General features: G+C 34.1%; 1 protein-coding gene across 5 annotated transcripts; it reads right to left on the bottom strand.

Moving 5' to 3' along the window:
* Positions 1 to 3769: 3769 nt before the first annotated feature.
* On the bottom strand, positions 3770 to 13670 carry LOC112522532 (probable alpha,alpha-trehalose-phosphate synthase [UDP-forming] 10). 5 transcript variants are annotated; one of them, XM_025131724.1, is made up of 5 exons: positions 13358 to 13670; positions 7090 to 8738; positions 6679 to 6942; positions 5665 to 5938; positions 3770 to 4253 (listed from the first exon to the last, which is right to left on the bottom strand). In XM_025131724.1, the coding sequence occupies exons 2-5, from the start codon at positions 8646 to 8648 to the stop codon at positions 3945 to 3947; spliced, it is 2406 nt and encodes an 801-aa protein (XP_024987492.1). In that variant the 5' UTR covers positions 8649 to 8738; positions 13358 to 13670; the 3' UTR covers positions 3770 to 3944. The 5 variants fall into 5 exon arrangements, with proteins under 5 accessions (XP_024987492.1, XP_024987491.1, XP_024987490.1 ...); XM_025131723.1 differs by having other exon boundaries at positions 6679 to 8738; positions 13358 to 13420; positions 13555 to 13670; XM_025131722.1 differs by having other exon boundaries at positions 6679 to 8738; positions 13358 to 13403; positions 13555 to 13670.
* Between the last annotated feature and the right edge of the window lie 1862 nt (positions 13671 to 15532).

Genomic DNA, 15532 nt, shown 5'->3' with positions numbered 1-15532 from the left:
GCAATGCAGCGGGAGCCATGAGTTTTAACGATTTTGAAGTTCCACTGGTTTTATAAGATAAGATTTAACGATGATATATGTTACACTTGGTCTTTACATATTAATACAATTTGAATAAATAAGAGTTATGCTTCCAATTACAGACTATCGATGAAAAAAATTGCATGACAGTTTAAAATCCAATATATTTAAAATCCAACATATTTAAACGATTCCACAAATGTATTCGATTTACACCAAGAGCAAAAAACCAAGAAACTTGAGTTTTAAGATAAACACTCAAAACCAATAAAGAAAACTACAATTTTGACAGATCATAAGCTATGAAAAGACAAAAAAAGATGGTTTTTATAATGAAATTTCAACTGTTTACCATTTTTCTTGTCAAGAAACTCATATTAAGGTTGAATTAATACATGTATATATATTCCAAAAAAAACCCAAGAACATATTAATACAAAACATATTATACAGTGCAATTTGGATAACCTAACTCCAAAATATATAATATATATATATATATATATATAAATAAAAAACTATAAAAGTATAAATCGTAAATATTAAAAATATTTTTTCACAATATATATAAAATATATAATAATATAATTAAGTCAAAAACTATTCAATATTGGACTCATTTCGAAGATATTAACGAGACGATTATGATGGTGTAACTTGTTAAAATGAAAATGTATTTTTTAAACATGTTTTAATTGATATACGATTATGTATGTTAATTTGATAAAAGTTTAAAATGAAACATTTAAAAGTAAAAGATGTAAAGTAAATTAATTAATTAATTATAGGGGTATAAAGTGTAAATTTAAAATTATAATTTAAAAAAAAATGAGGGTGAGTGTATGTGAGGAGAGAGGGGGTGAAAAAGTGAAAAAAGTGAGTATAAAGGGTATTTTGGTCATTTAAAATTTTAAGACTTTAAGACTTTTGCTAAATTTGCTTAATAAGATAGTATAGATATATATATATATATATATATATATTATATAGGCAGGTTCAAATGATAACACTAACTATTTAAGAAAACATAAAAAGTCATTGTACAAAATCGTACATGATTCACAGCGACTTTTCCCACAACTTAGCCGCAGCAAAAGTCGTCCGCTTCCATTTTTTTTATGTTAATATATCAACAACTTTTTTCTTATTTTCTTACCTAGTTAGCGTGTTCGTTTGAACTTTTACATCCCCCCCTCTCTCTCTCTCTCTATATATATATACATATATATATATATATATGTAAGAGAGGTATATTTTACAAACCAAGTCATTTATACGTGAAAATCATTGATTTTATTGTTATTTTAGTGAATATTTTTCATTAAATTGTTTAATATGATGAAACTGTTTCAAATAATTTATTTCAAATGATTATAGTGGTCCAGATATAGTTATTTTTTCATTGCATTTTGTTTTATTTCAACCAAATTACAAATCAATTATTTGAACTTCGGCTACCATGGCGACAAGTTTTGTGTTTAAATAGATGTATAAAATCAGTAATAAATGAGAATAAAAATAAGGGACGATGTTTATCTTTATATAGTATAATGGAGCCATTATCCTCAAACCAAATTTTTATTCCATGTTAAACTATAAGGATGATAATTATTCTCATTTAACATGTACCGTCATATCGGGGTGTTTTATCATTTCATGAAGAAACCCTTTACGATTTCATTAGTCTGATTAGGGCTGTAAACGAACCGAACGTTCAACGAACTGTTCGTGAACCGTTCGGCAGGAAGTTTGTTTATGTTCGTTTATTTAATAAATGAACGAACATTAACAAATTTTTTTGTTCGTTTAGTTAAACGAACGAACATGAACAAGAGTCTCGTTCGTTCATTTATGTTCATGAACGTTCGTTCATTTACCGTTCGTTTATATATTGAATTTAACATATAATCTTTTATTTATTTACTTTGAATTCCAATAATATTTATTTATGTTCGTTTAACCCGTTCGTCTATGTTCGTTTAGTCCGTTCGTTTATGTTCGTTCGTTTACGTTCGTTTAGCATGTTAACGAACGAACACAAACACACCTTATTTCTAAACGAACGAACACGAACACAGAGATTTTCGTTCGTTTACCGTTCGTGTTCGTTCGCTTATTCGGTTAAGTTAAAACAAACGAACACGAACAAGCCTCCTTTCGTGTTCGTTCGGTTCGTTTACAACCCTAAGTCTGATCATCTCTCTTTTGTTAACAAGGTTTTGGGGTTATTTGTTTAACTCTTAATAGTTCTATTAAGAGCAGTATCTGAATCGTTAAGAACTGAATTTTGTTTGGCAAAAAAATCTGTCTCTTAATAGTTCCATTCAGCGCCCTAATTTCGTTGTAAATAATTACCAAACAATTATATTTCATTTTKCATTATATCATGAGAGTCTCTTAATCATTATGCACCAAACCATTTAACAATTTTCAAACAGTACCTTACATATTTAGGAATACCAAAACAAAACCATCCATGTGTATACAAATTATTAAGATATAAGAGTCCCGATAGGAATTGCAAAACACTTTTAAGCCCATGAATGAGTTGAATTTTTAATCCAACGGCTAAAACACATGGATCATCAATTAATGGCCTTCATCTTCACTTTTATCTTTTATTTCCAGTTATTTTCACGAGCTTTTACATACTTTCTATTACTTTCACGTGTATGAATTTGTTAAAGTTTCAGTCATGATGATAAAAATAAGTAAATAGAAGTACAAGGTAGACAAAGGTTTGGTTCTCACGTTCTCACCAAAGACATTCATTCTCATATCTATATAGGGGAAAGTTCAATAGCGAACATAACTTCCACTGTGAACAGAGGACAACGCACCATGTGTACGAGAAATTCACATGATATTCATCATCAATGATGTATCATCCATTAAAAAATTCACCTTTATTATTCATGATGAATAAAGACAAATGGGGACAACTAAGTGTCGTGCTCTCATTTATCCCTTAGGTCACAATGAAAGTTAAGTTCACAACTGAATTTTCCTCTCTCCCAGTGTATGTGTGTAAACATATCATATGGAACTTTCTTTTAAGAACTTTTTAAATCGTGAAATCTTTGAAAACCAGTGCATCATGTGCTATCTCATACGAGTTTTTTCATCTATGGCTAGAATTTAATGTAAGGATTTAATTATATATTTGTTTCACACGTACTTGGTTTACTGTGTGAACCTTTTTAGCGTGTTTGTGAAACAAAAAATACACGTAAAAAAGTTTTACATTGTGAAAAAGAATACATATGAAACAGACACATTGTGAAACAAAAATATATGTTAATTAATACATAAACTATTATACTTAAATGAAAATAAAATCATGTGAAACAAACCTTAAAATAGAAGTTCTCAAATGATTAAGCTCATGTAGAGAGAGGGAGTCAGATTCGGGGGAAAATCGTAAGAAAATGAAAAACAGATGAACACCTTAGTGACCATTCACCTGTACGATATGCAGATGTGCATAAAGTACTTTGTAAGTTATGCACACTTGCAGAGAAACCTGGAAACATCAGAATTATCTGTATGCACGTGTGCATACTATACTACACAGTTATGAGGATGTTCCTCAGTTTTTCATATAGATATGATTAGGTCATAAAACTGTAATCTCTTGTTAGTTGAAAACTTATGATCAATGGTCAGGATGTTATAAGGCCAACTCAAAGTTCTTCCCTACCTGAATCACTAAACCTCAGAAGATAAATGGAACAAATAAGCAGGTGTAAAGACTTGGAAGAAAATTATAGACTCAAAACTTATATAAAAGATAAAGCCAAAACTTGACTAGAAACTTAATTGGCATCAAAGACTCATCCAAATGCCAGAAAATGCTGACCAAATCCTAAACCCGAAACCGGGAAAAAAAAACTAAAAACTGTACATGTTCATGTTGCTGTACCTCAAAAACCCGTGTCGAAAGTAACGTGAAACCGGGCCGGATTACTACTAGGTTTAGGATCAGAAGCGTTAGCTAGCCCGGCAAGCAATCTAACGACATCTACAGTATCGTCAAGATAATACCTGGCTTTGCTCGGTTTGCGTCCGACTGTACAAGCAAATATCTCGGCACTTGAAACCGTGTTCATGATGCTTTCAAACATGTCTTCATCTGATCGATCGTCACCAATGCACGTCACGAAGTCGAGAGGTTCTCCATTTTCAGTCATTGTAGAAAGAACCTTTTCTGCTACTAATCCTTTGCTTACACCCTGCCAAATGGTTTGCACAATTGAGACATTTTACCATCGGTCTAGTGTGTTTGGTATCCAGACATGACAGAACAGAATAAGACAAACATCTATTCAACATTTGGGAAGACAGAATCAGACAGAACATAACAAAATAAAATGACCAATTTACCCCTAATGCGTTGTTTATATATTGTGATTAACTTACGTAGTTTATTAAATTATAATAAAATAAATACTTTTTCTAATAAAAATATATCATTAGGAAGTTTTAGTCAAAATAATTAAAATGACCCCAAAATAAAAAGTTTATGTGGTTTCCAATTTCTATTATACACTTTTTTCATATTATTTTTATTATTAATATTTAATAAATTACATAAATTAATCAAAATATAGAAACCGTATAAAACAATGTTTTGAGGACAGTAAAATGAAAGTTTAATGAGCATAAAATACGATAAATAAAATTTAAAGAATAAATAAAACGTAAAAAGGAGGTATATGTGATGTTATTAGAAGAAAATTATGTTTTATTTTTAGGTTATATTGGTAAAATATAGGTCTGTTCCACCTTGTTCCATTGGGTGAGGGTGGAACACACCTGTTCCACTTTGTTTCACATAAAAATCCGGTCAAACGTGGTACAATGATCCCTGTTTTGTTATATTATGTCCACTGTACCAACCGCACCCTAAATGATGGCCTTTATATGACCCCGAATATGTCTAAGGGTTTGCTTGTTTAATGAGCTTAATGGGAGTCATAACCTATTCGGTTAGTTATACATGATTGTTTGATAGTGGCTTAATGATATAGAAATTGACTTATTCAATAAGCTTCTAGGGGAACTTTATGTGGAAAGCCAAGTTTTTTCCAAACATGTCCTCCCAATTAAAAAACACTCATTCCATCTATGCAAAATCCTCCACACAAAAACCTCCCAATCCATACAGTCATATTTATTCACACAATCAGCTTTATCCATACATGGCTCAACAAAAACCAACCAAACAACCCCTAATTGTCCTAATAAACTGCTTTATTTATAAGACCAAACAATTGTGTGTCATATGTAAAATTGTTGCAATAAGTTGATAAACACGTTTTTGGACGTCCTAACAAGTTTTTTAGGACACTTTTGATATAAAGAGTCCTATTAGCTTCTTTTGGAGGGCACTTTTGAGATTTGTCCTATAAAACACATTTTTAGGACATTTGTTTTCCACAACGCACTTTTTTCAAATATTGTCATATAAAAACACCGATAAAAACCTTTATTTTAGAAGTACCCTAAATACTTGTTAGGATGACCAAAAAACGACCGATCAACTTATGACATTTTTACATAGGACGCACAATTGCTTGGTCTCTAAAGCGGTTTATTTGGACATTAAACATATTTGGTATTATATAACAACAATGATGATACCTGAGGTTTGACTTCAACTATGTGTCGGCCTCGTTTAACGACTGCTGGTTCATTGGCAAGCACATTTTCTAAATGAACCAACAACTCCTTAGCTTGACAAGAACCAAAGTCGGGGTCGGCGTCTTGATGATGCCACACGAGACCACTTTCTTTGATCTCGATCGTAGAACCATCAGTCGCCTCTCTATAAAGTTCCATCACAGGTTTTGCAATTTCCTTCCACTCGAGCTCCATAGGTACAAGATCGGGCTGCCAATCCGAAGTTCTACTCCACCTGCAACATAAGATCAAATAGCATTACAAACACACATACACAAAAAAAAATGCTCGGGAAAGTTCAAATGAGAACCATAAATATTTTGAGAACCTATATATCAACTATATCATGAATTATTCATGGTGAATAACCTGAAGTGTTCATGAATATCATGATATTCATCATGAATAGTTGGTTCCACTTTCCCAAGGGATGCTCGGAAGTTCAAAAGAGTACCATAAATGGTTTGAGAACCTAAGTACCAACTATATCATGAATTATTCATGATGAAAAACCTGAAATGTTCATGAATATCATGATATTCATCATGAATAGTTGGTTCCAATTCCCAAAAGATTTATGGTTCTCATTTGAACCTGGCTTTAGGGATGGATGCTCGGGAAAGTTCAAAAGAAAACCATAAATATTTTGAGAACCTTAAGTACCAACTTTCATGAATATCATAATTAATAACCTGAAATATTCATGGATATCATGATATTCATCATGAATAGTTGGTTCAAGTTTCCTAAAAGGTTTATGGTTCTCATTTGAACCTAGCCTTAGGGACGCCAGGGAAAGTTCAAATGAGAACCATAAATATTTTGAGATATTTCACGAATTATTCATGATGAATAAGCCTAAAATATTCATGGAATCATGATTTTCATTATTGATGATACTCCGGGAAGAGTTGGTTCCAGTTCTCCAAAAGATTCACGAAAGCGATGTTGGTTCAAACACGACGTTTTTAATACCTTATGAAATACCCATGTTCAGCAGCTACACCTAGCCGTGCACACGGGGCAAGCCACTCGCTCAATGAACCTTTCCCTCTTCCGCTAACAATAAACACCGTATTTTTCGGGTCGTCACACAAAGTATTCAAAATCGTGATGAGTTCCGGGCTGGGAGTTTTGACGATAGACGAATGAGGAACAAGGGTCCCATCATAATCCAGAAATATCGCCCGTCTGTTTGACCGTCTATATGCCGAGACGATACAGTCAGGAGACAGTTTTCTGAAACCCGGAGACAAAGAAACAACTCTAAATCCCAAACCGAAACCGATACCCCAACAACGCTTGTTATAATGATCTTTCGATGCTCGTTCTAGATCTTGCATAAAGCTACGAGCCCAATAAGCCACGTTATGAGAACTTACATACCGATAGTGTTTTGCATGCCTCAATTGCTTCTCGGATTCCTTCATAATAATAGCGGAATTTATAGCTACAGCAACTGATTCAATATCCCACGGGTTAACCCGTATAGCACCACTTAAAGAAGGCGAACAGCCAACAAATTCCGACACAACCAACATGCTAGTACGAAGAGCCGTTTCATCATCCGAATGAGGTGAGTTTTGCCTGCAAACAATATATTTATAGGGTACCAAATTCATTCCATCCCGAACTGCATTCACTATGCAACAATCGGCCATAGAATAATACGCCGATTTCTCATAACGAGCAACCGGTCGGTCGATCAAAACGACTGGCTGGTAATCAGGTGAACCATAAGCCTCATTGATCCTGTTCAAAATTAGATAGGTTTCCATTTTCGCTTCTTGGACATCTTTTCCGGCACTCCTCGCCGGGTTCACGATTTGGATCAAAACCAATTTATCGCGCAGAGCGGGATGCATCTGCAAGAGATATTCGAACGCCAATAGTTTAAGACTGATCCCTTTAAATATATCCATGTCATCAACCCCAACGATCAATTTCTTCCCCTTGAAACGTTCGGCGATCTCTTTCACTTTCCGCAACGTAATCGGAAGATTCAACACGGATTCAAGCCGTCCCATATGAATACCTACCGGAAGAATTTTAATATACACTGTGCGACCGAAATAATCGAGTCCAATGTGTCCTCGTTTAGATTCATAATCAAGACCCATCATTCGACTGCAGCACGACAAGAAGTGACGAGCATAATCGAACGTATGGAATCCGATTAGGTCACAGTTGAGGAGTCCTTTCAGAATCTCATCTCTCACCGGCAAAGTTCGATATATTTCCGATGAAGGAAACGGGCTATGGAGAAAGAAACCGAGTTTGACTCGATTACAACGATTCCTCAAGAACGTAGGTAGGATCATAAGATGATAATCATGAACCCAGATATAATCGTCCTCCGGGTTAGCTACTTCCATAACTTTATCGGCGAATATTTTATTTGCAGATACATACGCCTTCCAAAGAACACGATCAAACCGATCGGCATGATCTGGACACATTGGAAGCATATAATGAAAGAGTGGCCACAGTTGGTGTTTACAAAAACCACCATAAAACTTTCTATGAAGCTCATAAGGAAGAAAAGTCGGAACACAATTATATTCATCTAGAAGTTTCTGAGCAACTTCTTCTTGTTCACGAGCATCGACTTCAACCTTGAGTGAACCTATATAAACGACCTCACTTTCGGGAGAAAACCCGTCTTTTAATTGCCATAAAAGGGAATCCTCGTCAAAACTGAAGGTCAATTTTAGAGTATCGGGATCACGCTGAATATGCAAAGGTAACATATTGGCCACGATGATTTTTCTCTCTCGACAACTAGATGAGGTGCTCTCTGAATCACAGTCGTTACCATAGCTGTCTACACCAGCGATGATTCCGGGTATGGTCATCACTCGTGGAAGAGCTCGGGGAGTTTGAGGGATATCCAATAGCTTGTCAGGATCCAAATCCAAAATGTTTGCATAAGATTTTGAAGCCATGATTTGTGAAGTATATTGTTTTCAGATGATCTTACAGCGTCGATTATGGAAGACAAGAATGCCCAGGAAGTGAAACATGGTTCAGGGATCCTGCAAAACAAATAAGAACAGATAACAATGATATTAGATAGAGGTGTGAGCATTGCATTAGAAGGTTAGAACAAACAATAGGGTCAGGTTCAGGGAAAAACCGCAAATAAATGAAAAATTGAGCAACACTTTGGTAACAAACCTTCCTCTAGATAAGTATATTGTATTAGATGTAGCGTGGTCATAATTCAGGAAGTTGCATATATGATGGCCATATAATTGTGTTTATGTCATTGGGAACTAGGGACTAATTATTATTAAAATGTCATTGGAAGAGACAACATGGAACGATTATGATTTTAATGAGCTTAATGGGACTCGCAACTTATTATGTCAGCTATAAAATGACTGTTTGGTAGTGGCTTAATGATATAGAAAGTAGCTTATTCAATAAACTTCTAGAGGGGAGCTTTATACAGAAAGCCAAGATTTCCCAAACCTGCTTCTTCCAATTAAAAAGAATGCTTCTTCCATCTATAAGAAAATCCTCCCAAACAAAAACCTTCCCAATCTATACAGATAGATTAATCCACAGTTCCACACCACAACTCTATTCCATTCAGGACTTAATGGAAAACCAACCAAACAACCCTTATGATGCCTAACAATGATGATGTGTGTGACTGTATGAAATAACAATGTAGACCGACGCAAGACTAAATCTTAGATTTTATTACCATAAATATTTGGTTATATGCAAAAGGCAAGAATATTATGAAACTCCACCAGCACATGCGTAATGAATGATTACAATTCACAATAACAAATTGGAGAAGAGCATAAATTTGCCAACATGAGGTAATTCCATCTTTAGATAGCTACAGATAGAGCCTATAGTTTCTACAAGTTAATTGTTCCACTAATTTCTACCAGTATATGGATTACAAAAGCAAGCATTCCAAAAAAAATACTTAGGGGTGTGGGTTGGGTTCCAGTGAGAATGGAAGTTATCCTGAGAAGGGTGAGAAGGGATCCCCACCCCTAGATCAATCATAATTGCTGATCAACACTAATGAGATGCACCAGATCAATTTGAGAAGCCAATTCATGGGGTGGGGTGAGATTAAAAGTGATCAAGGTTCCAGATCCCTTCTTACGTGTCTCTCCTCAACTCCTATTCTCACACGATCCTTCGTCTAGGCGGTGTTTGGTTAGAGGTATTAAACAGTTATCAATGGAAATGAAAATGAAAGAAACTGTTAGGTCTTATATAATATAATAGGCTCATTCCCCAGGAGCCCAAATTTTCATTCCTTATTAGACCGAAGAGAATGAAAATTCATCCCCATTTTCATTCCCAAGTCATTTTCTTCCTCAACCTGAACCAGAGTACCAAACAACCACTTATATGCATCAAGAAGTGGTTGGGAAAGTCTCTCTTTCTATACGGGGGAATTCCTTTATTTTCAGTTACGATGCATCTATTGGATACCCCGGATGCAACCAAGGTTCATTGGAACATTTACGCCAAGCCAAGTAGGTCAAGCTGAGTCGAGTCAAAGAAGACTATAGAAAAAGATTTGTTAACTGAACGTCATGGGAGGAAACTATGTTACAGAAAACATCAAGTCATGGAGAGAAGTATATAAAAATGACGCCAAGACCCCTTTGACTTTGTAAGGGATGAGAAGAAGACTAAGGAAGCCTTTTGCAAATCGTTTGAATTCATTACTCAAACCCTGTTGAGAAAATAATTCCAATAAGAAAATGAACACCAAAAAAAATTTAATCTTTATAAAATTTATTTATATTATAGCAAAAAAGGTTAAACCTTTTTTAATACAGACCCACCAAAAACCTCAATACGTGCCAATTCACACAGATTGAATCTATCATTCGCGATAGATTCAATGAAAGAAAGGGGTAGAAGCAGAGTGTTCACTTAGTGAACGGGAAATTTAAATACAATGACCAAAGGGCCTTCGGCCTAGCGGTATCGTAGCCCTTGGCTTCCTAGGAGGTCAAGGGTTCAAACCTCACCAAAGGTGAAGAGGGTGTGTGAGTTTATTTGTTGCATTTTGCCGTATATAAATATTATATACTTCAAAAAAAATACAATGCGAAAAATTATAAAACCAACCTGTTTAAAATGTTGTCGATTCGGATGATGAACTGCACGGAAAACTTGTCCTTAAAGGTTTTATATGACCACTCTTAAGAAGTTGTGAGTCTGCTAGTCGCAAAGCCCCAGGATTTGATGCAGTAGGAAATTCGTTTGCGAACAGCAATCACAACGAATATAGAGTAGGTTTATGTAGCAAAACGGTAGAGAGAAATAGTATGTCGGGAGCAGAATTTCGTCAGAAAAGAAACAGTTTTCGTATGTGTATAATGATACGGCTTCTCCCAGTATTTATACTTGGTGAAACCCTAGATGTGGCCCACGAAAATCTCCAAAAAACGGAGATAGTGGTGAGAAAAATTCTCAACCGAAACCACTATCTCTAAAATAATAAGACTTGGTCAAAAATTTAAATTCCGGATAAATATCAGTTTAAATTCCGGATTTATCTGTAATAAATATCTTCTCCTCTCGAATTAGTACCAAAAAGATACTCGGAGGTCGGGGCGAGGCTCCTTTCGCTCCGATGCGGCGTGCGAAGTGCAAAGTGAGCCTCCTCACGCCACCGGAAACTATCGTATTCAAAAGATGAAGCTTTTGAGGCTTTTAAACTCTACAAAGCTGAAGTCGAAAATCAACTTGAAAAACGGATAAAAATACTTCGATCAGACAGAGGTGGTGAATATTTTAATAGAGAATTTGATACATTCTGTGAAGAGAATGGTATCAAACATGAACGGACCTCACCGTTTACTCCTCAACAAAATGGTTTGGCGGAACGAAAGAACCGAACCCTTGTTGAAATGGTCAATTGTATGTTGAATCAATGAGGGTTGCCTAACAATCTCTAGGGAGAAGCCCTGTTGACGGCTTGTCATATTCACAACCGAATCACTAGTCGTGTGATTCCAACCAGTCCATATGAGCTCTGGAAAGGTAGAAAACCAAATCTGAACTATCTAAAGGTTTGGGGATGTGTTGCATACTATAGAACTCCTGATCCAAAAAGATCTAAATTGGGAGCCCGTGCTATTAAGAGCATATTCGTTGGATATGCAGTAAATAGCAAGGCTTATAGATTATTGGACAAAGAGTTAGGAGTTATAGTAGAATCCAGAGATGTGGAGTTCTTTGAAKATARATTTTCAGAAGATGCTGAAAAATCAGAACCAATATTGGCCTCTAATCCCTCTTGTTCATCTCGTGCTAGTTCCAAAACCTCTATAGAGGCGGACGAACCACGAAGAAGCACAAGAGTGAGAAAAAAGAAAAATATGGGAAATGACTTTTTCTCGTACTTGGTAGAGGGGACTCAAAATAAAGTGACAAGAGACTGAAGAGAGTTCATTTTCTATATCAGTACTGAAGAGGATCCCAAAACTTTTAAAGAGGTCATAACTTCAAGGGATGCTCCAATGTGGAAAGAAGCCATAAATGATGAGATGGACTCCATTTTGGGTCTGTATTTAAAAAGGTTTAACCTTTTTCGCTATAATATAAATAAATTTTATAAAGATTAAATTTTTTTTGGTGTTCATTTTCTTATTGGAATTATTTTCTCAACAAACCTTCCTTTGAGTCGCAAACAAATAACCTTATCTATTGCTTCAAGGCTCCTAAGAAGTAAACCGAAAGAACAAGGTCGGGTGCCGTAAAAAAGCAACACATGTTAGAACCAAGACAAAAGAGCATCAATTGAGATCAAGAAGATTGGCGTTTTAGGTATGAATGACTATTGTTTAGTGAAGGAATTTAGATGTATTTAATTGCTTTATGGATGCTACGTATGGATTAAATCAGGAACATGTTGATGAAAAGTTACGTTACAGAAAAACTCTTTCTTATTCTATATTTGGATGGTAATCATGCCTGTTGTGTGCTAATTTTTTTTGGGTAGTCTGAAGTAATCATTCTCGTTTCACAAACTATAAGCAGTTAATCTAAGAAGCAAACGCTAGAAGGGACAGAAAGGGGAAAAAACAGTGACTGAGGGGGTGTTTGGGATTGCTTATCAGAAGTGCTTTTTAACTTATTTCAGTCTGGCACCGGAGATAAGCTGTTTTAGAGTGTTTGGGTAAAAAAAAAAAAAACAACTTATACCGGTGCCAAACCGGTAATAAGCAGTTTTTGATAAGTTAATTCATCGTGACTTATGAAATTAACTTGCAGCAAAAAGGTGTATTGCATTACAAAGATGATCATCTTTTATCTAATCATCACCATTTCCCTGAATGGTACCAGACAAATTACTTCCTCCTGTCCAAAAAAAACACAACGATTTGACATTCATGTCGATTGCCTTGGTATCTAATTTCAATATTCATATAATTTTTACACTTTTCAAGCACATGATGCTATATTTATTTATCACAACTGCAAATAGAATTTAAACTCGGTCTTAAATTCACAAAAAAAAGTTAGCACCGTGATTATCATCTAAAATTAGAATAAGAAACAGTTTCTCTGTAGCAAAACCTTTCATAAGTATGTTCATGACTTGATCCATAAAGCAATTGAAGACATCTAAATTCCTTCACTAAACAATAGTAATTCATACCTAAAACGCCGATCTTCTTATAAAAGCTAAAAAATCCTGCAATTTTCTGCACAATAAAATAGACTAAGAGAAAATACAGTTCATCACAAAACTAAACATCCTTTCCATAAAAACAAAGAGCATCAATCAAATTAAGAACAACACATAGATCACATAGATATTGAGATATAAAATCATCAATTCATGGCGAGCCTCACCGTGAAATGGTTAAGTACCCCGTTGATTTTGACAATGGAAGTCCGGCACGGTGGTGAACGGTGTAACGCCGGCGTTGAATGGCGGTGAGATAGAGGAATGAGAAAGAGAAATGAGAGAGAGACTGTAATAGCGTGGGGGTTAATATTGACAGAAGGAGAGAGAAGGGATAAAGTTGACATTGCACTTCACCATAGTTAACATTAAGAGTTCAACCATGGTTGAAGGATCTAGTTTAATATATGTCATATTACTAAATTACCCTTTGCTTTACCAACATATTTCCTTTATGCCATTATTGTGGTGATGAAATATTTGAGTAAATTACGTTTTTAGTCCTTATGATTTGTTGAAACTTACCATTTTGATCCCTGTACTTTTGAAACTGTGGTTTTTAGTCCTATAGTCCACGTTTCATTGTTTTTTCGTTGCTGTGATAAATAAATATTACCATGCTCAATCTCGAATAACTTTTTAACAGTAGGGCTTGAACTCGAGCTCGATACTTGTTTAGGGGCTCGAACTTGAGATCAGTTATCTCATTATTGGCTCGATCTCTATAATTTTTATATTCGATTTATGAAAATATGAACATGTTTGTCTCAAAGAAGTGTATGCACGAATGACTCAGTTCGGCTCGCTCAAGTTTTTGCACGAGCCGAATCGAACATTTGTGTTATGAAATGCGACTCGTTAAGTTAAACGAATTTTAGTATTTGTTCGACATCGACTCGAACTCGACAATTATTATGCTCGAACACGAGTGGCTCGTGAAAAGCTTGATTTGTTAAATATATATATATATAAAGTCTATAATTTGAAACAAATGGAATAAGATTTATTTTGATATTTATGTAATAAATAAATTTATCTTGTCCCCTTTTTAATGAAATTTTATTTTTTGGATAAGGTGGTCATTAAATATATAATCATTAAATGATTATTAATTAAATAATTAAGATGGGTTTAGGTTGATTAGTGAATAAAAAAGCCTAGTGATTATACATTGGCTTTGACCAAGCCTAAAACCAATAAGATAAGACACCCACTATTATTTATGAAAATAACTAGAATATCACTCGTATAATGCAACGAGATACATCTTGATTTTAATAGTTTGTTTTATTTTTATTTTTGTCTCGGTCGAAGTTATAATACGGTTTTATGTGGTTTTGAAAAAACAATAATGTTTTGATTTTCGAATAAAATATAAATATAAAAATATCATAAAAATTGATTTTTTTTATATTAGTACCTAACTAACTATTTAAAATTTCTTATTTTTTGTGTATTTCTTTAACTTGTTTTTTTATTTTTGGTTCTATAATATAATTTTTTATAAAGATAATGATTAAGTATTTTGTTACAACTCAATTATTATCCTAATTATATCTTATATTTTTTATATTTAAAATGAGATGTTTGTTCTCTATTTAACTATATTTATCTGCAATTAGCTACACGAATTCAAACATAAAACTTTAATAAGTTGTATTTACGCACAATTTACTTGTAATGTTGATTTTTAAGTAATATGCATCAATAAACAATACTCCATGCATAAAAAATATTTTCAAGAATGTTTCTCAAATGTTTGATAATGAAGATAAAATTTGGTTGACCATGTATTTTTTACACTTTTCTATACTACTTTTTTTATAGTTTATTAGTTTTTAGTGAATTATTAAGTATTATTAATAAAGTTAACCATGAATTCAACACAGATTCCGATCAAAAAGGTTTTTACACTGTTTTGCTGCATTTAATATCAACGTATTTTTTTTCTTGCAATAGTCGTTGGGAAGCATATAGTGATTATTAGAGGTTTCATGATGACGATAATTTATCGATGTTCCAGAAATAAAAAGATTAAAACCAAACTTGTTTTGTGTTATCATTATCGACTATTAGCCATCAAGCTTGCATCAAAAACACTGTTAACCTCAACCAGTATTAGAGTTTATCAAGCATGTCAAACAT

This window comes from Cynara cardunculus (assembly GCF_001531365.2).
Source record: "Cynara cardunculus var. scolymus isolate 2C chromosome LG 12, CcrdV1, whole genome shotgun sequence".
Classification (NCBI taxonomy): Eukaryota; Viridiplantae; Streptophyta; class Magnoliopsida; order Asterales; family Asteraceae; genus Cynara; species Cynara cardunculus.
This window is presented reverse-complemented; position numbering and strand designations above follow the sequence as displayed.

Coding starts and splice junctions, on each gene's coding strand:
- LOC112522532 (XM_025131723.1), bottom strand. CDS start 8,648: ATGGCTTCAAAATCTTATGCAAACATTTTGGATTTGGATCCTGACAAG. Junction 5,939..6,678: donor GAACATGGGTATTTCATAAG/GTATTAAAAACG, acceptor CTTATGTTGCAG/GTGGAGTAGAACTTCGGATT. Junction 4,254..5,664: donor TAGTTGAAGTCAAACCTCAG/GTATCATCATTG, acceptor ACCATTTGGCAG/GGTGTAAGCAAAGGATTAGT.